The sequence below is a fragment of the Camelus bactrianus genome, chromosome 11, assembly GCF_048773025.1.
Source record: "Camelus bactrianus isolate YW-2024 breed Bactrian camel chromosome 11, ASM4877302v1, whole genome shotgun sequence".
Taxonomy (NCBI): domain Eukaryota; kingdom Metazoa; phylum Chordata; class Mammalia; order Artiodactyla; family Camelidae; genus Camelus; species Camelus bactrianus.
In genome coordinates, this window is record NC_133549.1 from 80656423 (window position 1) to 80682424 (window position 26002).

Sequence of the window (26002 nt, forward strand, 5' to 3'; positions counted from 1 at the left end):
GATAGCATCACTGTCTGTCCCAAACCTGCTCCCAGGCCTGCTCATCTCCCGGGCACACTCAATCCACCCAACCAGCAAGCTGGAAGGCAAACCCTGCACATTCCTTCCTCCCTCAGCCCCAAACCCAAGCCCCCATCTCCACATTCCACTCCCTTTCCTTCCTGAGCTCATGCTATGCTCTAGGCACCAGACTACACACATTACAAAAACCTCTGAGGAAGCCACCATAGGGTCCCTGCATCCCAGGTGAGGACCCCGAGGCAACGAGGATAACTGGCTACCAGGCTGCACCAGCACCAGGTGCTCAGCCCAGGTGGTCCAGCCCCAACGCCACAGCTCTGAACATAGTCAGATGAGCCCCTGACTATGCTGCTGAGGTCCGCCTGGCCAGCCCCTGCCCCTCCCCCTACTACCCAGAACCTTTTTCCCAGACAGCTCTGCTCTGCCAAGCCTCAAGGCGCCACACCTGCCCCTTCCTGACCCTCCACTGGGTCACATTTAATTCCAAGACCTGGTCCTTCCAGTGTTTATCTGACCTCCGACTCCCAGATCAATGAGGCTGAGAGCTATTGGAGAGGGTGCTGGGTTGCCAGGGCCAGTGATGTCTGTTTGGCTCACAGGTGAAGACAATGGATGAATGACGGATACTCAGCGTCCCCTGAACCCGGCAGACCTCCACCAGCCTCCTGCCGCAAAGCTCTTCCGGTGCAGCCAGGCTGGCCCTGCTGGGAGGCCTGGCGGGGGCCCGGTGCACTCCTCTGGCCCTGGTGCTTAGCCCAAGTGACCCAAGCAGGCCCAGCGACCTGGCCGCTGCACCAACCTCCCAACCCACTTGCTGGTGGGGACCATGCCAGGAGCTGCTGCAGGGCCAACAGAGCCACAGACAGATGAGGATGGAAGAGTCCCAGGAGCAGAGGTCACACCATGGGCCGCCAGACCTCCCCATCACCAGGCCCCCCTAACATGGCCAGGCACTTACCAGATACCATTTGGTCAAAGCTGGACTTGGCCTCTGGGTGTCTCAGCAGAGATTTGGGTGTAAAGATGATCAGCTGGAAGGGAAACATGCCCAGCTGGCAGCTGCCTGCCGCGCCTGGCCGGGGCTCCCTGCCCTTGGCCCCTGCGCTGTTACAGTGACGGCCGGGGCAGGCGGCTCACCGGCTTGCGGAAGGGCAGGAGGATCTGGCGACGCAGCACGTGGAAGTAGCTGGCCGGTGTGGAGCAGTTAACCACGATCCAGTTGCAGTCGTAGAGCTGTCTCACCTCGAAGTCCTGGGTGAACGCCTGGAGGGACAGGGTGTGGCTGGGAGAAGGCCCACCAGTGGCACCCACGCCCTGGCCTTGCTGGGCAGAGCAGCGTGTGGCCCGGTCCTGGGGGAGGGTGGGCGGGCAGGCAGCACTCACGGGGTAGGCGTCCGAGTCATCATTGCTCATCTGCAGGAACCTCTCAGGCCTCGCTGAGGAGTGCTCCGGGCCCTGAAAGCAAATGCCAGATGGCCCAGGCAGGCCAGTGTCTGGGGGGATTGGAGACCTGTCACACAGGACAGGGACTCAGGACTCAGGGGAGAGTCTGGAGGGCTTCTTGGAGGAGATGCCCTCACTGTGGAGTCTGAACCACAGGAAAGAACCAGGAACATGGGACAAGAGTAGGGAGGGTATCCTCAGAGGAAGACCCGGCCGGAGCCGGCACATACGTGAACATGTAGGGCAGAAGGAAGAAGCAAAAAGGCCAAGTTAAGACGCTCTTTCTCTAGAACATTCTAACCTACAGCAGTGGCCATTCACTGAGCGTCTGCTGTGCCAGACACAGTTCTACACAGGACCCCACACAGGATGATAGGCGGCATGTAAAGTGCTCAGCACAGCGAGACCTGGCTCTGAGCAACAGTGATCAGTCCCTGACCGGATGCTCGGACCAAGCTGAGCAGGCCCGCAGGGACATCCATGGCAGCCGAGCAGCGGCCCGGCCCACCTCGCTCCATGCAGCCCCTGCAGCCGCCACGGTCCCTCCCATCCCCCACCTGGTCGGCAGCGCACCCACCAGGGCGGCATCTCATGATGGGCTGCTCCTCCCTTCTCTCCCCCACTGGCCTGCACATCCCCCCTTCTCCCCACATGTGGCTACACAGGCCAGTCTCCAAGGAGGCAACCAGAGGACAGGCAACCATGCAACATAGGTTCAAATCCCAGTTCCGAGCTGTGTGACCTTGGGCAAGCTACTCCACCTCTCTGTGCCTCAGGTTCCTCCTCTGGAAAGTAGGAACAGGATCGACCTCCTTAAGTTATCGTAAGGGTTGGAAGAGTTACTACACAGAGAGGGATGTAAACAGAGCCTAGCACAAAGCCACACTCAGACACGTCAGTTACATCTGCTGCTGGAACAATAGTGTTGTCACCTTCACCAGTGGTCACACAGACACATGCAGGCCCCACCCTGAGGACCCATGTGGTTGGAGGGGACTGGAAGGGGCAAACCCCACCCCCAACCGTGCAAGCCACCAAGGGTCCACCCAGCCCCTCCCAGGCTGGCCAGAGCCCACCCAGCCCCCATCACCACCGTGGCCCGCGTCACCACCGCGGCTCCCGTCACCACCGCAGGCCTCACCATGCCCTCCATGCCGTGGGGCAGCAGCAGCACGATGCCGTTGTGCCGCACCCACTTGGCCTGACCCGTGCTGATGAACTGGTCGATGATGCACTGGGCCGTGTTGTGGAAGTCACCAAACTGAGCCTCCCAGAGGACCAGGGCGTTGGGGCTGGCCATGGCATAGCCCAGCTCAAAGCCTAAACAGAAGAGACTGAGCTAGAAGTGGCCACACGCTGGCACCAAGTGGCGGCGGCTCCAGTCAGACCCAGCCCTTCCTCATACACCCTCCCCACTCCGCCCATCCTGCCCAGCTGGCCAGAAGAACCCGGGGACCCTTAGGGCTCCAAGGCCAGGATCTCCTTTCCTGGCAGCTGGCAACACGCCCAGAGATGCTACCTTCCACCCCAACCTCACGCATGGCTAACTTCAGCCTTATCTAGACCAGGAGCCAAGTCCAAAGATACTCTGGGGAGGTAGCAGGGACCATCTGCCAAGGAACCCCCAAAATATATGCAGGGCTGCTAAGAGGAAGGGGAAGGGACAGCCCCAGAGGCAACGCCCCAGAAGGGGTGGCCAGTCTGGGAAGAGGCAGAGGGAGGAAGCGGGCCAGCTAAAGGTCCAGCCAGGAGGGTACAGGGGCCAGTCAGGGGAGCCTAGAGAGGGGCCCTCGAGACAGTGCTGCTGGGTGTGGGAGCAGGGCGAGGGCGATATAGGGGTCAGGAACATGGAGGTGGCCAGCCAGGCTCAGGGTCAGTCAGTGGCAGCATCCCACAGTGGGCTCTACGGGGTTTTCTGTCTGGGCCCACTGGTGCCCAGGGACGGCTCTGGTATCCAGAGCCCCCACAGGCAAGAGTGCCCCCAACTGGGCTCTCTGAGGGACTAAGTGAGATAGGACCTCATCTCCCTTGTGGCCTCAAGTGGGAGCAGCCCAACCTGTCCCTCAGGGCCGTCCCAGGACCCAGGTCCACCCAGGGGCCTCTGAGCCTCTTCGGCCCCTCCCAGCCCCAGACCCAGTCTGTGGTCAAAACAAGAAAGACAGGTCACCCGGAGGTGCAAGGCCCTCTCCGGTCCCCTGACCGGCAGACAGAGTTCTGACCCACCCAGGACTCCATACTCCGAGAGAGAGCTGTTGCACACAGTGTAAGGGGCCTGGTCAGGCCAGAGGTGGTTCATCGGGACACACGTCCTCCGGTCCACTTCCTGGTCGTGGAGAACATGGTGCCGGTGACTGGAGAGAGACAGACCGGGAAGGGAGGAGAGGCCGGTGGGCTGACACTTGCTCACGTAGAGTAGGCGGGCCGGGCAGCAGGAGGCAGGCAAGCCTCCATCACTGTGCCAGGACACCTGGCAGAGTCCCACCAGATGGTGACACCAAGAAAGCCAGAGTGATCTGGTTCTTCCCCCAGGCATTCTCCCCTCCCACTGGTACCCTCACACTATGCCCTGGGGGTCCTGGAGCACAGACATGAGAGTCTTAGCTTCTCACCTACAGAAGGGACCCGATGAGATCTGCCCTGCCGACCTCCAGGATGCTAGGTAGAGTCTGAGTCCCTAGGAGGCCACACCCCAGGGGCATTTCCCCTGCCCAACCTGCTAGTCCCTTTACCAGCTTGCCTCCTCCTCCCAGAAGGGAGGAAATGCGACTAAGGGGGGCCCCCTGGTGAACCTCAAGCCTCATGAGGACCGACATGCAGCTCAGGGTGCAGGGAGGAGGACCCCTGTGCCCTGGCTGGAGCAGGGCCAGCAGTGATGAGTGACTGGGACAGGGGAAATATGGCCCATTGAATCCTGGAAGCCATACTTCATGACTCACTAACATAGCAGTGACCCAGTCAGGATCCAAAACAGAGGAAATGTGACAGGGATAAGTGACAAGTGTAAAGTCTGGACTCAAAATTCAACGGCAAGCAAGCAAGATGGTAGCAGGGAGCTGGCTTGACAGTAGTTCACCAAAGGAAAGAAAAAGATCTTGAGGACCATAGATGACCACAAGGCTTGACATCAACCAACAGATTGGGCCAAGCCGTCAGCTCTCCGTGCTTGCCTGGTGGGGACAGAGAGAAAGCCCCACAGCCCTCACCTGAACGTGCCCCTCTCCACGTCCTGCCCGCTGAGCCGCACATGGATACCCTCCTTGAGCAGGGAGCCGAAGGCCATGTACTCTGCCAGCGCCCAGTCCACGGTCCGCATCCTGGTCATGTCTGCACGGCCCCGCAGGATGCGAGAGAGGCCTGAGGTAGGGAAGGGCTGGCCTGAGGGGCGCAGGGGCCTAGCCACCTGCCTGGGACAGCCATGGCCCCAAGACCTAAGCCAGGTGTATACAGACTCAATGTATACCCCTCCCACAGAGCAGGGCGCTGCAGGACACAGGAGGCCCAGCGCCAGGCCCCCTTCCTCCAGCACTCCCCCTCTAGCCAAGATGAAGGGCTGGCCAGAGCCCGCACTCCCACCAGCCTCCCTCCCTGCAGGAAGGAGCAGGTGCCTCTAGGGGAGCATCTGCCATGTGCACAACCGGCCGCATGCACTGTTGGTTACATTTCTCACAACCCCACGGGAGAGGTGCCAACTTGGAGGGGGTACCCACCCTCCAGATGAGAAGACTGAGGCTCAGAAGAGGGAGGTCACTGACTCACGATCAAACAGCTATAAAGGTACTTGGGTTTAAGCCCAGGCACCCGGCTCAGGCTGGGCTCCTGTTGGCCCTACACCCACAGACCCACTGTGATGTACACACAGCCAGTGCCCCAAGACACTTGGGCCTCCAGGCACATGTGGAGGAATCCTCTTGGAACTCCCACAGGCTGGTCAAGGGTGCACAGGTGCCCCACAACCACCACAGGGGCCCTCCAGGCTGCCTGAGCAGAGGCCACAATGGCCCTGGCCAAGAGGTGCAGCTAATGAGCCCACAGCCCAGGGTGGCCCTCTGTCATCCATCCAAGCCCAGCACTCCTGCCCTCTGACATTCTGGACCCAACCGCCCCCTCCATGGGAAGCCCTTGCTTCCCTGCTCTCCTGCTGTGTGATCCAGGGAGGCCCCTGGCAAAGACCTGGGGAAAATCCAAGGTGTCCCACATACGCCTGGTCACCGGCACCCAGCTGGGAGCGTGGCATCCACATATATTTGCCCTGAGAGGAGCTGGGATCACAGGCACCTCACAGGGCACAAAGATGGCTCTGAGAGCTCAGCTGACACACCCAGGACTAAGGGGGATGCAGGCCAGGCCCCCGGACGCCTGACGCCATCTCCCTTGGGACAAGGTATCAGGTCTGGACCAGCAACCCACACCGGAGCCCACCCGTCGACCTCACCTGTGTGGATCTTAAAGTCCTCCAGGGGCACGGAGCTGGCCACTTCGCCAATGTGGGTCAGCACGTCCTCAGGAACCCCCGTGGCTGGGCATGTCATGCTCTTGGGCTCCCCGTCCACATTGAAGAAGCCTGAGAGGGCAGAGACTCTGTGACTTTTGGGGGCAGTGGGGCCTCAGACCCCAGGGTCAGCCTGTCTCCCCAGGACTCGGGGCCAGCCACTTCCTTAACACCAACGGCACTCAAACTCTGCACCCATCCTGGGGACCTGGGACAGCTCACAGTCACAGCTCAAGCTCTGACACCTACTGAACATCCTCCGGTGGGAACCTGCAAGGCTCTGCCCTGGGCCCAGGGTCACAGCCATCTAGCTCCGCCCCAGAGAGGCCCACTGAGCACCCCTCCTCCAGGGCTCTCTCCACCTGGCTGTCCACGCTCCCTGGCTCAGCCCTCCCTTTCCAGGGGACAGCTGGTCACATGTACTCTGAGGGCGATGCCATCCCCTGCTTCCTGGGCCCACCCCACCTGCAGGAATCAGCCCCACACAGCCTCAGAGGGCTCAGGGACAGAGCCCACAGCCTCTGGGCCAGAAAGCGACAGCCTGCACCCAGGGCCACTGCAGTCCTGGCCCCAGTGCCACTGCCCAAGGCCCGGGCAAATCCCTCTCAGCCGCATGCTGCTCACTCACCAGGCCAGGGGGAGTCCAGCCAGTGCTTAATATGCAAGATCTTTTTATCCTTGGACCTGCCATATGCCTCCTCACAGATCCGGTCATATTTGGCGATTTCTTCCTGAAATCAGGGTGAAGGCATGGATTGAGGCAGTGATTCCTGGGGTAGCCAGAAGCTGGGTCAACCCTGACTCATAACCCCTGGTCCCTCTCACCACATTCTAGAGGAACTCTCTGCCCACTGGCCTACAGGGGCCTTATGGCCAGAAGGCAAAGTCTCAGAGTTCAAGGGGATTCCACTCAGCAAGGTACTTGGGGGAACCTAGGAAAGACTCATAGTCCTTGCTCTCAGAGCTCCCTGAAGGTGAGAGGACCAACACATCTGCAGATAACTGTGGGGACAAACCCAGCTCAGGGCCACCTCCTACAGGAAGCCTTCTGGGACTCCTGCCTGAGGCTGGGCTTCCATGGCATCGCAGCATCTGCTGCATTTCACCAGGCTGTAAATGTTCTTGGTCCCCTGGCCACCTTGATAACTGGAGGCTCCTGGGGACAAGGACCATACTGGCTGCTTCTTTAAATCTCCAGTGCCCAGCACAGGGCCAGTAACATCAGCAGCCACCCCAGGGTCTTGGCTCCAGCAAGGCTGATCCCACACCCTGATGAGGCCCACCTCGAATTCCTGCAGGGTGACCGTGCCCTCGGCTATGAGTTTGTCGGCATACTTCTTCAGCACGGGTACCTGTCTGTGGATCTGCTTGTACATGAGTGGCTGCGTGAACATGGGCTCATCCATCTCATTGTGGCCGCGCCGGCGGTAACAGACCTGCAGGGGCAGCGGCGGAAGGGGACTTGGTCCTTGCGCCCAGGCGGTGTGGCTGTTGCAGTCACTGCACAACTGGGCACATCTGGCAGGCCACACCCTTCAAAGCCTCCAAAGCCCCAACTACCACCCATCACCAAACGCCTCGCCCCCAAGCCTCTGCAGACTGCCCTCAGCAGTACTAAACCTGCCATCCAGCCCCAACTGCCAAAGATGCTACAGACCCAGAGCATCCAGCACCCCCAGACCTACCAGGTCCACCACGACATCTTTATTAAAGGTGTTCCTCCACTCAGCCGCCACGCTGCACACATATATCACGGCCTCTGGGTCGTCCGCGTTCACGTGGAAGATGGGTGCGTTGACCACACGGGCCACGTCGGTGGGGTACGGGGAGGAGCGGGCCATCCGGGGGTCTGTGGTGAAGCCAATCTGCGGAGCAGGAGGCACTGAGAGCTGGATGGGTGACCAGAGGGCCACGGGGCCAGGGACTCTTTGCCTCCAGGCCCATCAGGTGTGCCCAGGACAGGACAGGGTAACAGTGGGCAGCCCCCAAATTAGACACAGCAGTAGGTCCCACAGGGATGGTAGTTAACACCATGGGAGTCGTGCCTGCTCTTCCTCCTGCAATCATTTCTATACAGTGGGAGTGAGGAGAGCGAGCCGGGGTGAAGCCCAGCCCCGCCAGTTACTAACTGTACAATCCGGGCCAGGTATTTAAATTCCCAAAGCCTTGGTTTCCTATTAAAAGGGCTCACTAACTCACGGGCTTATTCTGTGAAGATTAAATGATGCAATGAGAATAAAGCAGTTAACCCAGGGCTTTATAGGTTTAGATGAAGGGCTGGCATTAACCACAGCTGCCTTAAAAGCATAGGTTGTAAGAATTGTGGTCTAAGACTGACTGGGTCACATGGAGCCAAAGGCAGCATTTAGTTACATGTCCAGCCTCTGTGCTAGGCGCTGCTCACAGCCATCTTCCTCTGTCCTTACAGCTGTATCATCTACAGCATACACACAGATGTATACTCCTCCCGATTTCAGACCGGGAAACCGAGGCTGGGAGATCTAGCATCCTGCCTGAAGTCCCCCTGGGAAGTGGCAGAGCAGTGGGATCAGAGCCATCTCGCTCTTCCCCTCAAAGTGCTGCCTGGATCTCAAGGATGGACAACACTGATGGCCCAGCACTCACCTGGTTGTTGACGACCACGTGCACAGTGCCGTTGGTGGTGTAAGAGGGCAGGTCACTCAGGTGGAAGGTCTCATAGACCACCCCTTGGCCGGCGAAGGCGGCGTCTCCGTGGACCAGGATGGACATGACCTGTGGGGCAGAACAGCAGCCAGGAGGAGCCCCACTGCCCCAGCCTGTACAGCCTGGCCCCGCCCCCTGTACCACAGAGATTCAGGGTCCGCCCCCTCGGAACCCCGCCTCGCCCCCTGTACCTTGGAGATTCAGGGCCCACCCCTCAGAACCCCTCCCCCAGGACCCAGGCACACTCACCTTCCTGCCCTGGGCGTCCCCACGGTAGAACTGCTCTGCCTTCGTCTTCCCCTGTACCACGGGGTCCACGGCTTCCAGGTGGGAGGGGTTGGCCACGAGCGACAGAGTGATGTTCCTGTTTGTGACTCGGTTGATTCTCTCGTGGTACATGCCGAGGTGATATTTGACATCTCCAGAGCCCTGAAGGTTGAGGTGGGCCGTTATGGACCTGCCCCCACCCCCATTCCCATCCCAGACACGCAGGCCCACAGCGGGGCTGGGACATCCCCTGGATTCTGCTCCTTGGGAGGGCTGTGTTGTCCCTGACTCACACCAGCATCCCCCCCACCCCCTGCCCCCATCCCGGCACACTGCCCTCCTTGCCCTCCAGGCTGGCCTGAGAAAGGCAGGTGGGTTCCCCTGGGCCTTGGCTGGAAGGCTGGACCAGCCACTCCCTTATCAGAGCCCCTCCGCATCATCCTCTCCACATCCAAGACGGCAGAGAGGGGGAGGGGCCAGCCAGCCTCAGGGAAAGCAGAGAAATGAAGGGCGGCTCCCAATCGGTGTTGAGGCCGCTGGTCAGGCCTCTGGGCAAACACTGGAGGAGGACCTCTACCTAACTCCTTATCCTGAAGTAGCTAAAAATGTACACACAGCAGACAAAGCCATCGTATTGGGGAAAACATGACATATTTTCCAATCTTGGAGTCAGGAAAGCCTTTCTAAGCAATGTACAAACCCCAGAGGCCATAAAGGATAAGACAGTTAAAACTTAATAAATTTGTCACAGGGGAAGCAGATCCACGCACAGTATTTGAGGGAAAAAAATAAAGCTGAGAAACATATTTATCAGACAAATACAGCCAAAGGGCTAACTCCTTCAATATATAAAGCACTTTAACAAATCAGTAAGATAAAGCCCAAAATCCCCATAGAAAAAGGAGCAAAAGCCAGTAAGAGGAATTTACAGAAAAAGATTACATGGCTTAAAAACAAGGGAAAAGATACTCAAATTCGTCACAAAGAAATATGTTCAGATGCAGTCACTTTTGGACCAATCGCATTGGCAAAGGCAGAAAGGTTCGACAGAGTAAGGGAAGCTAGGGGGCTGGGACCCTCGCCCACAGGTGGGTGGGCTCACTGATGTCTGCAAGCTCTTGAGAGAGTAATTCAGTCATGCCCTGTCAGCTCCAGCCACTGCGTTTCTCAGATACCCTCTAAAAATGCACTCACACACGTGTGCAAAGACACTCATTCCACCACCTAATGCCCATCAACAGGAGACAGCAGAAGCCAGAGGGGGACCTGGAGCTCGGAGAGCTCCACATGCTGCTACGGAACACTGATAGCTCATTAAGTGAAACCAGCAAGGTGCCCGGCAGCATCGCAAGCTGTTCCTCTGGTCTTTTCCAAATAAGGCTGTTCTGGACAAATCCATGCGTTTGTAGTACGTGGAACATTTCTGGAAGGACACACAACACAAAAACTGACCACGGTTGTGGGGGAGGGTAATAGCTCAGTGGTAAAGCGCATGCTTAGCATGCACAAGGTCCTGGGTTCAATCCCCAGTGCCTGCAGTGAATAAGAAAAAAAAACACCACAGTGGAGCCTCTGAGGAGCAGGAAAGAGGTCTCATGGGGGAAACCTACTCTCATTGTATTATCTTTTTCAAATGATGCTCTTATTTTTCTTTCAATTAAAAAAAAAGTAAAAATTTTAAAAGTATCCTTTGGCCAGGTTTTATGGTTTACATACACGTCATCTCTGATTCTGTACAACCATTCGGAGGGCAGGAGATTTTTATCCCCATTTTATAGAAAGGCACACTGAGGCTCACAGAGATGAAGGTACTTGAGCAAAATGAACATGAATGGTGGAAAGATTCTGGGTTGGGAGCCAGCAGATGTGGATTCTAGTCCTGCTCTGGCTGAATGTGCTGGATGACGCTAGAGCAGTCGCTTAATGTGATTCATTTTTACAAACCATGTACCTGTGATGGGTGCCGGGGCTTCAGGGATGAGGCCCCTGACCTCACACTGCTAGCAGCCTGAAGGGGAACACACACACACACACAACAGAGAAGGCCAGAGCAGAGGTGGTTTGGCGAGCAAAGGAGGCATAGAGGAGGGAGTGACAGATTCGTTGCCTGGAGGACCTTGTAAGCCACCAAAAGGGGAGACAGGCAAGAGTGAGCAAGGCAGAGAGCAGAGGAGAGAGGAAGGCTTCCTGGGCTGAGGGCCCTGCGTGGGCAGAGGCCTGGGGTGTGAGGCACACGTGACATGTATGTGTGCAGGAAGGGGGCGTGGTTAGAAGAATGTCTCCTCTGCTTATCAGTGGGCACAGGAAACCAACCTGATTGCCCAAGGCAAACAAGTGAGTGAGGCAGCCCTTCTGGGCTGGTGGACAGGACTCTGGGCACAGAGGTACGGCCCCAGGAGCTGAAGCAAGTAACTTGGGCACTTCCTGCACCTCTCTGGGCCTCAGTTTCCCTAGCTGGAGACAGGGAGGTTGGCCCAGATTTTCCCAGGGCTCTCTCAGGTATCAGAGACCATAGCACTTGCTCCAAAATGCCTCAGGGGCCTCACGCAGGCACCCCAGCCTCTCTCCCACTCCTCTGCATGTCTGTCCATCTCAAGGTCTCTCTGAGCCTGCAAGGTCCCAGCCCAGCCCCTCCCCCAGTCTACCTCCCAAATAACCAGTTCCCCAGGGGCTCTGGAGCCTTGGCTTGGCACCCACCTCGTCCGCTGCCTCCAGTTTGGGGTCAAACTGGCAGAAGATCTGCTCCAGGTCCTTGCGGATGACGTTGGCCAGCACGTTCAGCCTGCCCCTGGAGCCAGAGGGGCGGGGCTCTCACTTGGCTCAGAGGCCGCCCCCCACCCCCACCCCCCAACAGGCCCTAGCATAACCATGCTCCCTGCCCACCTGGGACCTATCAGGACCAGCAGGGGGACTGAGGGGGGGGACCGCCCCTCCCAGGTAGAGCCCCAGGAGCCCTCTCATCCTGTCTCCATCTTATAAGGCATGTGAGCGGTCCCAGCCAGCCAGCTCCCCCGGGGCAGGCAGATGTCCCTGCCTGTCTCAGACTCAGTAAGCCCTGGTGAGCAGGGAGCCCCCCAGCCTCAGGGCAGCATATCCACTCCCCCAATCCCTGACCCAAAAGCTGAGCCCAACCCAGCACCTTGACCCCAATCTGCTAATACATCACAGCTGCTCACACATGGCTCCCCACCCCAGCCCAGCGGCGCCATGAAGCAGGATGGGGAGGAGGGGCCTGGACTGCCCCGAAGATCAGGAGCCACCAGAGGACCTGTCCAGAGGATCTGGTCTGAAGGGAGGGTGGGGGAGGAAAGCAGCTGGGGACCAGGGATTGTCCAGCCCAGCTGAACGTCCTTCCCATCAGGAGGCAATCTATTTTGGGGTGGACTCCAGCCTGATGAGGGCACAGGGCATGACTCCGAACTCGCCCTCCATAGCCTGCCAGTAGATGCCAGCCCTAGGCCTGTACACACACCCTGGCCTGACCTCAGCCCCTCATGGCCCTGGGACAGAAGGACAGCCTTCTTCCCGTGGGCCTCTCTCCTGCTCTGTGGGGACGGGGCTGGGGGGAGCCACAGGAGCTGTGTGACAACGGCCCCTTGGGGCAAGGCCCTCCAGCCTCAGAGGCCCCTCCACCACTATGGAGGCCTGGCCTAGAGCAGCCCTGGGCTCTCAGAGCTGTCCTCAGGCTGACGGCCTGCCAAGCACCAGTCCCAGAGCTGCCCACACCATCCCCTCCCACAGTTCTACCCAAGCCACGTGTGCCCATGCCCTCAGACCTCAGTGCCAGCTCTGCCTGACCCTCTGACCAGACCCCGGACATTTCTGGGCCCCTCAGAGCACAGAGTCTAGGAGGCAAAGCCCCACAGGATGGGGACATCCTCACACTGCATCTGGACGCTGCCAGGGGCTTGGCTCTTTCTGTGATGAGCAAGCCAGGACCCAGGGACTCTGAGAACTTTCTGGACCTCTTTGCCTCTACCCACCAACACCCTTGCTTTGATTTTCATCCCCCCCTACCCCAGATGGCCCCTAATCCACCTCAGCTTGCTGGGCCTGGAGAGAAAGCACAAGGCTAAGGCAGGGATGGGGGAAGGGGCCCACCTGTGTGGCATTCCCAGGATGACATTCTCAATCCCCATCTCACTGGACTTGTCGATGATGGTCTTGAGGGCAGGAATCATGACCTCACAGCCCTCCAGGCCAAACCGCTTCTCCGAGGACCACTTCCGGGCCAGGAAGTCTTCGAACCTGCTTGGGAGGGAAGGGGACGGGTGGAGAGGCTAGGGCTCACAGGGGCAGCTCTGGAGGGCTCGGGGCAGGATGCCAGGACAGGGGAAGCTGCAGAGTCACTTCCCTCTACACAGACCAGGACCTGGCACCGACACCACGATGCCCCCACCAGCAAGGAGCACAGGTCGGGAGGAGGAGGCCAAGGGTCCTCCCAGATTAACCAGAGACCGCCACCTGCACCCATTCCCAGCTACCACCCTCTCTCCCCCTTCCAGTCAAACTGCTGCAACTAGCCATTCCGCTGCTCCCAGCCCGCTGCCCTCCCACCCACATATGTACTGGGGCTCTCTCACGATGCCCCAAAGACCTCAGCATGGCTCAGCTCAAATTCCAGCCCACACGTCACTGCTCAGGGACCCACTCTGCACCCAGCAGCTAGGCCAGGTGCTCCTCCAGGCCCCTGTGGTCCTGGGCAGACGCAGCTTCGGCAAAGTCCGTGGGCAGAGCCCAGCAGTGCCCACCTGCAGGCAGCCGCTGCTACACTCACTCCACGCGGGGACATCGCTCTGCCCAAACATTCCCATGGCCACTTTCTGCCACTTCCACCATCACTCGGGGACATGTTCTCCTGGAGCCCCATCCAGCCCTGCCTTCCCTTACCAAGCACCCTCCCAGTGTCTTAGCCAGAGCCTGGGACATCTCGTACCACCCTGGAGCGGCACCCGCTAGCCACTTGGGCTTCCCGGGGTGGTGCTGAGGGCCTGACCTCATGGAGCGCACCAGCCGCGCCAGCAGGGTCCGCTTCTCCTCGCTGGAGAACTGCATCACGCCAGGGGTCTCGAACTTCTGTCGGATCCACTGGCACTGCTCCACGTCATTGATGAACATGAACTCCAGACCGATATGCTGGCAGTATGTGCTCTGGGGGGACAGGGGGACACTTCACTAGGAGTCAGGAAGAGGACTGGCTGCCTTGGTATCTGGGGCAAAGCAGGCAGAGCCCCCCCTCCCTTCTAATGCTCGCAGAGAGCTGCCTCAGGTGTGCCCGACACACCTGCCTGCACTCACCTCCAGGCGCCGAATGATCTCGCGCAGAGAAAGGGTGTGTTCGGAGCCCCCAATAAAGGTAGTTGTGGGCAGCTGGAATTCCTTATCCAGGTCAGCCTCCCGCAGGTCGTAAAAGGCTGGAGAGGTGCACCCAGCAGAGCCCCGGGCAGTAGAGAGGAGAGCGGGAGCTCAGGCCCAGGTGGGGCCCAGCAGTTATCCCCTGACCTCCCCACAGTGCCCCCAGCACCCTCCTGCCAGGTCCAGCCTAAAGCCCAAGGGTCCTCTGCCTGCAGGGCACAGGGCACCAGAGTCAGAGCCAAGCTTGCCGCCACAAGGGTGGGCCGGGACAGGTATCTCCTGCTTACTGACCGTGGTGCACCAGCAGGGAAAACGGGAAGACATCTCTTGAAGGGACACCATGCAGTAGATGGGCAAGGGCCAGAAGAAAGCCTCCCAGGCAGCTTGCTGAACCCCAGGACTCGGAGGCACTGCAGGCTCAGAGCCCCTCACTGGACACAGGCACACACTGGCTCTGGGGTTGCCAGGGCAATGGGAAAGGGTACCGACTCTTACCCAATTTATCGATGGTTGTGATTAAGTCTGAGGGCACAAAGGAGTCCAGGTCTGCATCCAGAATGCCCAGGGGGTCCAGCTGAGCCACATGGTGGCCCCGGATCTGGAGAAGGGGAAAAGCTCAGGGTAGGGCTGGGACACAGCTGGACAGACCCTCACCAAGAGGGAGATTCTGGGCACTGGTCCCCAATTCCCTTGAAAGCAGTTTCAAGTTTCCACCTGTCTCCAGCATCCAGGCCCTGAAGTTGCCCCTGAACCCCACTGTAGCCACTGAGGTGGCAGGAGCACAATTCTGTTTAAAAGTACAACATGCAGCTTTCAAAAATAGGACAGAATGCACACACAAAAGTAGTTACTACGGTACTATTAGTAATCAGAAAATTCTAGAAACTTCCCAAATGTCCATCAGCAGGAGACTGGCATATGGGTTTGGGAAATCCACACAGGGAATACTACCGAGCTGCTAAAAGGAATGAAGAAAATCCCTAACTGCTGCTATGAGGTTGTCTCCACAAAATAGTTTAAAGCAAAAAAAAGCAAATGATAGAAAAGTATGTGTGGTAAATTGCCCATTATCTAAGAAAGGGAAGAGAAAGGTAAACATCTATATTTGCATATATTCATACATATTTGCATAAATCCAAATGAATATATGCTTTAGAAGAATAAATAATAAAATAAGAAAGCCATAAAGTAAGAAAATTATTATCTATGGGGAAAGGACGAAATAGGGTAGAAGGGCAGGGCTAGACGCTAGACTTTTAAGAATATACCTTGCCTTGAAGATTCGACTTTCGGATCTTAGTAATATTTTACATCACTATAAAACAAAACTAAGTATTAAAAATTGAAAGTAAGACAAAACAAATGAATTAATGCATCCATCTGCTGGCATGACTACACAGAGAGGAACTGTTCCAACTGACTAACAGAATAGTCCCCAAAGACAAACAGAACTGCAGGAATAAAAAGATCATAAATTCATCTCTATTACTAATCAGCGGTGGTAATATCAGAATTGTATTCTAAGACTGTTGTGTGGGGATTGTGGGAAAATCAAAGAAGTCATTGTATTGTTGCCTTTGGGAACCTCTATTTTTAGAATATTTAAAAGGAGATGGTGTAAGACTGATGAGGTCACCATGGATGTCCCTGGAGAATGTCGTTCTAAGTGAAGTAAGCCAGAAAGAGAAAGAAAAACACCATATGAGATCACTCATATATGGAATCTAAAAAACAAGAAAAAATGAACATAAATACAAAACAGAAACAGACTCACAGACATAGAATACAAACTTGTGGTTGCCAAGGGGGTGGGGGGTGGGAAGGGACAGACTGAGATTTCAAAATTTGTAGATACTGACAGGCATATGCAGAATAGATAAACAAGATTATACTGTATAGCACAGGGAAATATATACAAGATCTTGTGGTAGCTCACGGTAAAAAAATGTGACAATGAATATATGTATGTTCATGTATAACTGAAAAATTGTGCTCTACACTGGAATTTGACACAACATTGTAAAATGTCTATAACTCAATTAAAAAAAAATGTTAAAAAAAAAAAAAAGAAAACTTGAACTTGAAAAAAAAAAAAAAAGACTGATGAGGTCAGGGACAAACCCTAAGTCCTGCATTTGACATACATAGAAGCATCAGCATAAACCCATAGAGTATGGTATCTTTTTTTTTTTTTAAAGATATGTATTTCCTGGCTCTAACCACTGGAAGAGCCAAGAAATCATGACCAAAACCAAGAGCAGTGAACACTTCCCCGCTCCCTGGAGAACTGGCTGGTCAGAAATGTACAAGATGAGCTCAAAGCATCCTGTCCTACCAGAGAGCAAAGGGGTGCTCAAACACCACTGGGGCTGCCAATCGGGACACATTTTGAGCAACAATAAGGATAATACCTGTAACAGACTGAAACTCATCAAAGATGTTTAAATGCATGCATTCATACCAACTAAGAAAAACCTTTATTGGCCATCTTTGGAGGATGCTGGGGAACCATGTCTTCATTTTGAAAACCCATCAATAAAAGAAAAATCAAGCCTTGATCCTGCCTTTCCTATACAATTTATACCTCAGGATACACAGAGCTGACGAAGGGAAGTTTCTCCTGATAGGAAGTATTTCAGGTAATAAACAAAGAAAGACAGAATTAGAATATCACCATTTTTACCATTCAGTGATTTAATGTGTCCAGGAAATAATTATCCCCTGAAGTGCCCATCACCACCAGGAAACTGATTGTACAACAACAAGAAAATCAAGTCCTTATTGGATCAAGCATCTGGATCTAACTACCAATTTACAGAAATGACATGGGACACAGGGACAGACGAAGGGACACCTTGGGGACACAGTCAGCAAAATCCAGACTCAAGAAAAGTCTATAGGACAAACAACCTGGTTTCTTACACACACACACACACACACACACACACACACGGCAAGGAACACAAAAAGAAATCAAGAAGAACCCATGGAGTGGTGTACAGGAGACTTAAAAGCCATGTCAACTTATCACAAACTGTGGCTTTACTTAGATCCTGATTCAAACAAGCAGTAAAAAGAAATCCTAAGACAAACAGGCCAACATGAATACCAACCGGGTCCTTGATGACAATAAGGATGACTGCCATTTGCAGTTGCGATAATGCTAACGTGGGATATTTGTATACTTTTAAGGCGCCTTTATCTCTGGAAATGTGTGCTGAGACGTTCAATGAATGAAATATGATGCTTCAAAACAACAAGTGGACTGTGCCTGGAGCCAGAGGTGGGTGACAGATGAATCAAGACTGACCCTGTACTGATGGGGGTGGGGTTCCCGACACAACTCTTCTTTTATATGCTTGAAAACATCCGTAAGAAACAACATGGGTTTGTTTTTTTTTTTTATCAGTACGGTGTGCAGATGATCCAACCCAGGGCTCAGCCTCCAGCGGGCCTGAGAGGGGCTGTAGTCCACCCCGTCCACCCCGGGGGGCAGGGGTGGTCGCAGTCAGGCCCACCACTGGGCAGATTTTTTACCATACAAGAACAGAGTAACACGCCTGAATCCAGAGACCACCCTGCTGGAAGGGCTCGAGGGCTGGGTCTTGGGTCGGGAAAGAACAAAGCGCAGTAAAGTGTTGTGAATGGTGCTTAGAAGCTAAGGCCCTCAGGCAGCTCTCGGAATGTTACCTTGTATTTCACATAGTTTTATATTCCTTGTTCTTCATTTTCAAAGTCAATTTAGCCAGCCAAGAACATAATTACCACCACTGCTGTTTGCTCGCAGGTGGCCCACGATCCACAGGTCCCAAGGCCACGGAGGGAGCCCGGTCCTGCCCACCCTTCCTCTTCCGCCCCAGCACAGGGAGGGTAGCTGCCATCCCACGCAGGGCCTCCTGCAGAGGCAAAGCAGTGTTTCCATTTGCTAAGCTCCCCCACCCCACTCCCTGTTCCTGCATTGGCTTGAGGCACTCTCCCATGAAGTCTCTGCCAAGGGCCGCAGAATGCCCTCATCCCTCCTTCTGAGTGTCTCTGAGACAAGTTTCTCTTAGGAAATAGCTTCTGCCACTGTTTCCCAGACAGATCTCAAGTGATTACCTTTTTTATGGCATGAACACCCAGAGCAGCCCTCTCATTAGTCCTGCGCAGTCAAGATCAAGCATATGGAACATCATTAGGACTCTGACAGAGCAGGGGCCCAGCCTGGAGACCCAGCAAGGGGACCTGAGTCTCCAGGACAGAGCAGCTGGTAGGGGGAGAGCTGCTTACTGAACTGGTTCCACAAACAATAGTGAAGCACTTGCTGTATACCAGTCCCTGTCCTCCTGGAATGGTTGGTCAAGAGGAGAAAATAGACATTAACAAGGATCAATCTCCTCACCTTTCATTTGACACTCACTGAAACCGACTGTTCACTAAGTACTCTTCTAGGTACTTGGGCACAGTGGTGGGGAGACAGACAACACTCCGTGAGAAAGATCACAAACAAATCAGTCTGTGCAAAAATTACAGGGCGACGGTAAGTGATACGAATGATAATATGACAAAGAGCAGGAGGAGGGGCCAGAGGCACCAACAGAGGACTCAGAGACGGGCTCTCTGAGATGACACCGGATCTGAGCTGGTCTTCCCGCTGTCAGCACCTGGCCACACCCGAGAAGCCAGTCCAGCCGCTCACCTGGTAGGCCCGGATCAGGGACTGCACAGCCAGGTGGTCCTCCACCAGCTTGCTGGTCTTAGTCCAGCTCGAGACTGCCGGCCTGCTCTCAGGGATGACAGAAGGGGCCTGGGGCTGAGACAGGCCATACGGGGCTTCCTCGCTGGCTTTCCGGAAGAAGCTGTCCCAGGACTGGGCAGGGGAACAAGCAAGAAAAGAGCCTGGTGAGGGTCTGGGAGGAGTAGGGGGGTGGCCCAAGCTGGGGGTCCAGGGGGCGGTGGTGTTCCTCCACCACTGTAGCTCTCAGGACCTTCCTGGGGCCTGCTGAGAAGACCCCTCTCAACCAGCCTAGGCCCCCTACCTAGATCCCAGACCTCTCCAGGACCCAGCTTGGCAGGGAGTAGGGGGAGGTCATAAATTGTGACCAAGGGGCTTCTACCCCTGGGAGAAACATGTCCTCACACACTGCGGGTTGGAGGCAGCCTTTGTGGAGGGCAGTTTGGCCGGCAGGCCCTCAACATTTTCAATGAATATATGTTTTGAACTAGCAATTCCACTGCCAGTAATTTACATATGTACTTGGACAAATGTGCCTAGATGTAGAAGGATGCTCCCTGCGGGGCAGTTGATAAAAATGACAACGGAAAAAACAATCTACGTGGTAGTGATCAATAGGAAACTGATGGTAAATTTAGATTCTGGAAAATTATGTAGTCTTAAAAAAAATAAGGTGCATTTATTATTGTAGATGTGGAAGAATTGCCAAGATATGTTGTAAAGTGAGCAAAGCAGAAGAGGAGGATATACAGTTTGCTACTGTGTGCGCAGAAGCAGTAAGCAGATGGGCATATGCACCAGCATCTCCATGATCCGGTAGAACACGTATAACCGTGCTTTCTTCTGCGCCCTCTCATGCAGGACTGGTGGGGGAATAGGTGGTATGAGCCCTGTGGAAAGCAACTTGGCAATACCCATCAAAATGACACACACAGATGCCCTCTGACCGACCATTCCACCATGGGGAATTTATCCTACCAGTTAGCTGCACACATGCAAGATTCATGTACACTGCAGCACCAGTCACAACAGCCAGAGACTGAAATGAAATGAGGCAGATGCCTCCCTGGGGGTGGATGTGATGCATCCATCCAGATAGTGGAATACTACACAGCTGAGGAAAAGAACGAGGCTCCTGAGGTACTGATGTGGAAAAATCCTGGAGATAGGTGCTGAGTGAAAAAAGCCTGGGGCAAAGCAGTAGCTGTTACATGTTATTTTTTTGTAAAGAGGGGAATCCAGAATGTGGTTTGCAATAAGTTTGCCTAAAGAAACTCTATGAACAGAAGAAACTAAGACTAGAATGAGGGACAGAGAGGTGGGAGCTGAGCAGAGAGGGGATGGATTGGGAAGGAGTCTTTTCACTGTAGAAATTCATACTTTTTGTTTTTGGATCATGTGAATGTATTACTTTCCTCTGAGGAGTGTAAGTGAAGGAGGGAGAGCAGCTTCACTTTTCACCCTGGCACCTGATTTTTCTTTTTTTTTTTTCCCCACCATCAGCGGTTATTTATTCTATTAGCTCAATACATACATAAACACTTATGCTCCTAACTACATAACAAGGGGCCATCTGGAGACAGCACAGCATCACGAAGGGGGCAAGGGCAGGTCTCAGAACTGGTGTGGCTGAGCAGGGCATTGTCAGGGCTTCTCAAGCCAGACCACCACCCACTGGCTGGTCCAGCAGCAGGAAAGCAACGGACTTTCCTCACTCAATATGCAGACCAGGCTCTTTCACCAACAAAGACGACAGAGGACTTGAGAGGGAACGAAACCTGCCAGAGATTGCACAGCAGGCCAGCTGCTTCTCCCCCCGCCCCTTCCCCAGCCCGGCCCCAGGAGCCCCCCTCCCACACAGAGGGCAGGGTGGTGGTGCTGACCTTGTGGACACTCTGTGGGTTTTCCAACCAGGCGAAGTACATCTCTTCCATGTAACTGGAGCTGCCTCCAACTTTGCTGCTTGGGAAGGTGGCAGGTGGCCCAGATGATTTACTGCAGCAGCTGAGCCTCTGGACGCCATGTGGGGCCAGGAGCCTTGAGGTCTGTGCTCCAAGCCGGGATGGCAGCAGCCTCAGCTGACTCATTCTGGACACAGGCAATAAGGGAGAGGCATAAACCCGCAGGACCAGGATGGAAGCAGGCTCTGGCGGCCACTTGTCCCCTCACGTGGCATTTGTAGGGCCTACCAGGCAGCTGGCCTTGGGATCAGCAGCGACGGGATACAGGTGAGTGGGACAATCAGCCAGCCATCCTGACCACCCTGAACTTGGGCAGAGGAGTCTTCCAGGGGCTGGGTGTGCCATGCCCGGTCAGGAAAAAGCAAGAAGAAAGGGGACTGGCTGAGCTGTGCTCTCTTGGGAGGCCTACAGCACCAGTGGGTCCCCAGTCACTATGCCCAAAAGTGACCAGTGACTTCCCCTGACTGTAGTATCGACCCCGAGCACCCTCCTAGGCCAGGAGGTCAATGACATGGGCCCCACTTCACTGAGGAGGACTGACGTTCAGAGAAGGAAAGGGCACTGGGGAACGGTGAGGGGCTGACGAGAGGCAGGCCTCATACCCAGCTGAGCTCGTGGCTGCAGCCACCCTCTCGCACCCACACCCTGACCAGAGATTACGCTCAGGACCAGCACCACTCAGGATGGCTAACAGCTCAGCGGGTATGTACAGGCTGGAAGCCCACTCACACTGGAGAGAAACAGAATACCCCACTATGTCACCTGCTCTTTCTCAAACAAAATGCCTGAATAACAAGCTTTCACACGGGGTCGGGGGGCCTTCCTCCCCCGCTCAGAGGACTGACTTTCTAAGAGAAGAGCCTCCTCTTAGATCCTCTGCTCCTCCACCCTGCCCTCTGCCCCACACTGTGAGCAGAGCCCCCTCCTCTGCCCCAGCACTGCCCAGACACAGGCACAGCTCCCTCCGAATACTCACTAATGCCCATCTGTCCAGACCCACCCCATCAGGGGCTATGGAGGCAGAAGGGCCTGCTCCCCCTTGTGCAACTCACTCCCAGAAAGTGTGCCTTTCTGCCTGGGCCTGGTCCTGAGTCAATGCCCCTGGGCCCAGGTGTGCCCAGCCAACAGGGCACTACCACACCCCCCCCACCAGCCTAACCAAGCCGCCAGAACCTCCTGGCTGGACTTTCTCTTCTACAAGGGGTCGGGCCCCAAGGCAGGGCAGGGCCAGCCCTCCTAGCTTGCCTCAGCCCTCTTTCCCTCCAAACTCACATGAGGCAAGGGGAAGGGGGTGGGCTCCTCAGGGCAATCAGCAGCAAGTCTGAACAAAGGAAAATTCAAAAGCAAATATATATTCCACTGCAGGGAGGAATGAGGTGGGTTTGGCTGGAACCTGAGGCCCGAGTGCCCCACGCTTCCTTCCCACATGCTCAAACCCAAAAACTTTCGGCTGCATGCCCAGCCCCACCAGCCAGTGATGCCAGGCCCTACAGGGAGGGCTGTTAGGAGCTGGTCCCCCTGAAGCGGCACCTCTCCAGGTGCTGGGTGGGGGCTCAAGGCCTGGGCTCTGGGGTCAGAGGGCCAGGATTCCAACCCCTGCTCTATCTCTGACTGTCCCTGAGGCCTGGGCAAATATGTTACCCCCAGCCCAATGGCCACAGGGCTCAGGAGCTACTGGCTTGGGACATCAGAAGAATCTAAACAACCCAGTGGGGAAGTTCTATCATCCCCATGCTAGGACGAAGGAAACCAGACACCAAGACCATACATCACAGGAATAAAAATAAGAGGACAATTAGTGAGCACTGATTCTGGGGCAGCAACTGAACTCATCTAACCTTCTCAACAATCTCAAGAGGTGGGCACTTGGATTTGCCTCATTTTACAAATTGGGAAACTGAGGCACAGAGAGGCTAAGCTGGTGAGTGATGGGGTTTTGCATGGTTTGGGGACCTGTGCCCTCCTCACTGCAGAGTCATGATGTAAACCCAGACTTCTCTTAAGGACAGTGCTCTTTCCAATGGCTACAGCCAGCTCTCTCTGCTGGCACCCTCCCCACCCCCATGGGCTGTGTCCAGCCTGGCCTGGTGTAGGAACACTGTGTTTTACAAACCCTGAATGATCTATGCAGCCACCGGACACTGCCGTGGACTTCACCCGGCCTGACAGGAAGGCAGCCGGCCAGCCACCCCTGCCCCAATCCCAGCAGGGCTTGAGGACTCAGGAGCCCTGGAGGGCTGGGGACAGAGTCAACCTTAGTAGCTGGAGCCAAGGCCCCAGTCAGCCCGGCCAGGTCCTGCCTACGCAGGTGAAAGGGAATTCCTGAGTTCAGGTCAGGCACCCTCCACACCCTCTACCCAGCCCATCCTACAGCGGACTAACAGGCAGGTTGCTCTGGGCAGCTCTTGGGGACAAGGTCAGTACCATCCCCACGCCCCACCCCTAGAAGCACAACAACTGCAGACATTCCTGGCCACTAAGATTCCCTCATGCAAGGCCCTATCAGCGCTGGTGAGGACCGCTCTGCAATATGCCCATTGTAGAGATCAGTTAACAGATCCTCCCCCAGATCCCGAAGCTGGGCAGAAGCAGAGCCTGGACTCACGCTCCTCCAGGCCCACTCTGGCCCCACATTCTGGGAATTAGGGGTGGGGGGGTTCTCAGGAATAAACCCCAATTCTAGTTTACTGAACCCAAGAGAAGGCCACTGCGGCAGAGTCTGAGGTAGGAAGCAGGGTAGGAGCAGGGTGTGCTTATTTCCTTGGTAGAGATGGAGGGCCTGAGCTTAAAGAGCTTAAAGCCCAAAGGCGGGGAAAGTACAAAGGTACATGCGGCCTGTTCCAAGAAGCTACCGGAGGTGTGCAGAGTGGCTGCAGGGGCCGGCAAGTTCATGGTGGAGGGGCATCACAGCACCATGCTGGGACCTCAGGGTCCCCCCCTCCCCCCACATTTCCCTAGGGAAGGGAGAAGCAGGTCCCAGGCTGACTGCGACCTCAGGCCAGTCTTTCCTCTCTCAGAGCCTTAGTTCCCCCATCTGTGAACGGAACCCGTGGTTAAAACCATCTATAAGGGCTCTGCCCACCATGAGGTCCTGAGACTTCGATGCTGCCTGCGTGTCCCAGCAGGCATATAATGCTGGACCCTCCCTATTCCCAGCGCCGCTCTCCACAGCTCGAGAGGAGCAGCAGGCCCCTCCCCACGCCGCGAAAGGCAGCGTGGACAGTCTGTAGTCTGATGAGAACCCACGCTGATGCCTGAAACCCCACCGTTAGAGCGTCGCTCCTTTACAAAATACTGCACTCGCAGGGTTGGATGCACGCGAAGGGCTGGGGGTCTTTGCGGAGGCCGCGGCCAGACAATGGCGGAGCCAAGGTCATGCTCACACCTCCTCCCGCTTCCCGGGGCCCGGCTCAGGGCTGTGGGCAGCAGCGCCCCAGGACCCAGGAGACGGGAGCAGGGTGGCCACCCCCTAGACAGCGGGAGAGGAAGAGGCACAGGGACCTGGAGGCGAGGGGCCGCCGCGCTCACCGGGCCGGCGGGGGTCCGCGCGGCAACGCGGTCCGGAGGCTGCGGGTCAGGGGGCGGCGTGCAGGTGATGTGCGGCGCGCGGTACCAATTACCCGGGTCACGTGACACGGCGCGCGCCCGGGAGACTCCGCGCGTCGTGACGTCCCGGTGGACGCCCCGCCCAGCCCTGCCCCGCTGGCGCTGTCCGCGGTGCTGACGGCCCAAGCGCGAGGCCGCCTGGGTCCGGAAGCATGAAGATCGCGCAGACCTCAGCGCGAGACGTAACGTCTGGGAGACCTGGCACGCTGCTGAGCCCCTGAACCCCAGTATCCTCGTCCGAACACTAAGGAGAGTGAACCAGAAAATAAGCTGCCGTTTGTGTGTATGGAAGCATAGTTTCCGTTTTATTGTCTGTAAAATGGGATGCTATTAAAAGTCCCATAGTCTTAGGGCTGTTTTGAAGAAAAGATGAGATAACGCACATTAAGTATTTACCACAAAACCTGATACACACTTCATTCATCCACTGTCCAAGATATGGAGACCTAGGCTGCCTTCACCTCCTTGTTGCTACAAACAATGCCACAATGAACATCTTCCTATACATCCCCTTAAGAAACTGTATGAGAATTTCTATGGAATACGTAACCGGAAGCTGAATTGTTGGGTCATCGGCATGTGCATACTTAACTTGACTCAGCAGTGTTACACTGCTTCTTGATTCTACATTCCCGTAAACAGTACAAGAGAATTTTAAAATCTTCATATCCCAGCTGACACTTGGCAGTGTCTGGCTGTATAATTTTTGCCTGAAAAACAAATGCAATTTCACATTATTGTTTTAATCTACATTTCTCTGATTATCAGTGATTTGTATCTCACGTTGTTTATTAGCTTGAGGGGGTTCCTGCTGTATTTTTCTTGGGTTTTGTTCTTGTTTATATACAAGAGTTCCTGGTGTGGGAACATAATTATCTGTGGTTCAAACCACCATCAACTCTCCCACAGATTATTGCAATGACCCCCTTATTGTCCTCCTTGCTTCCACACTTGTACCCCTGGATTTTAATCTTGAAATAGTTTTCCTTGTAGAACACCAGTTCAAATCAGGTTGCCCCCTCTGCTCAAAACCCTCAAATGACTTCCCATTTCACTCAAAAGCCAAAATCCTAACATTTGTTTCTAAGGTCTATCATCTCACCTCAAATATTTCATGTGTGCTACCATACTTAATGAAGAAAATTAGAAAACTAAAAGAAATATGTAATGTAATACTCTTGGTGTTAATTAAAAGCACATGCCTGCAAAAGTACAACATACATTTCACAAGAACACATTCAAATACATATCAAATACATTAGCATGGTTGCCTACGGGGGGTGGAGATTGAGGGATGCAGATATGAGATAATTAATGGATTGCTCATGCCAATAATGATAGGGTGCCAGAATGAAGGAATATAATTAACTCTAACCTGCATCTAATGTCCCTCCTCCAAAAATAGTTGTTTATTTGGACATATTTTAAGGTCCATATAGCCAAGGACCATACCTGTTTATG

The 26002-nt window shown here is 55.1% G+C and overlaps 1 protein-coding gene across 1 annotated transcript in view; it reads right to left on the reverse strand.

Moving 5' to 3' along the window:
- The window catches only part of OGDHL (oxoglutarate dehydrogenase L), a 28735-nt gene extending 4167 nt beyond the window's left edge, over positions 1-24568 (reverse strand). Inside the window, exons 1-20 of the mRNA XM_074374378.1 lie at positions 24464-24568; positions 20858-21062; positions 18939-19109; positions 14756-14858; positions 14204-14319; positions 13902-14056; positions 13007-13153; positions 11603-11693; positions 8888-9067; positions 8579-8707; positions 7639-7818; positions 7237-7389; positions 6582-6684; positions 5897-6025; positions 4668-4818; positions 3688-3815; positions 2606-2784; positions 1405-1476; positions 1159-1284; positions 980-1052 (exon numbers count right to left, since the gene is read on the reverse strand). Coding sequence (XP_074230479.1) covers positions 980-1052; positions 1159-1284; positions 1405-1476; positions 2606-2784; positions 3688-3815; positions 4668-4818; positions 5897-6025; positions 6582-6684; positions 7237-7389; positions 7639-7818; positions 8579-8707; positions 8888-9067; positions 11603-11693; positions 13007-13153; positions 13902-14056; positions 14204-14319; positions 14756-14858; positions 18939-19109; positions 20858-21061 — 2590 coding nt within the window. The 5' untranslated portion in view covers position 21062; positions 24464-24568. The remainder of the gene's footprint in view (positions 1-979; positions 1053-1158; positions 1285-1404; positions 1477-2605; positions 2785-3687; positions 3816-4667; positions 4819-5896; positions 6026-6581; positions 6685-7236; positions 7390-7638; positions 7819-8578; positions 8708-8887; positions 9068-11602; positions 11694-13006; positions 13154-13901; positions 14057-14203; positions 14320-14755; positions 14859-18938; positions 19110-20857; positions 21063-24463) is intronic.
- Between the last annotated feature and the right edge of the window lie 1434 nt (positions 24569-26002).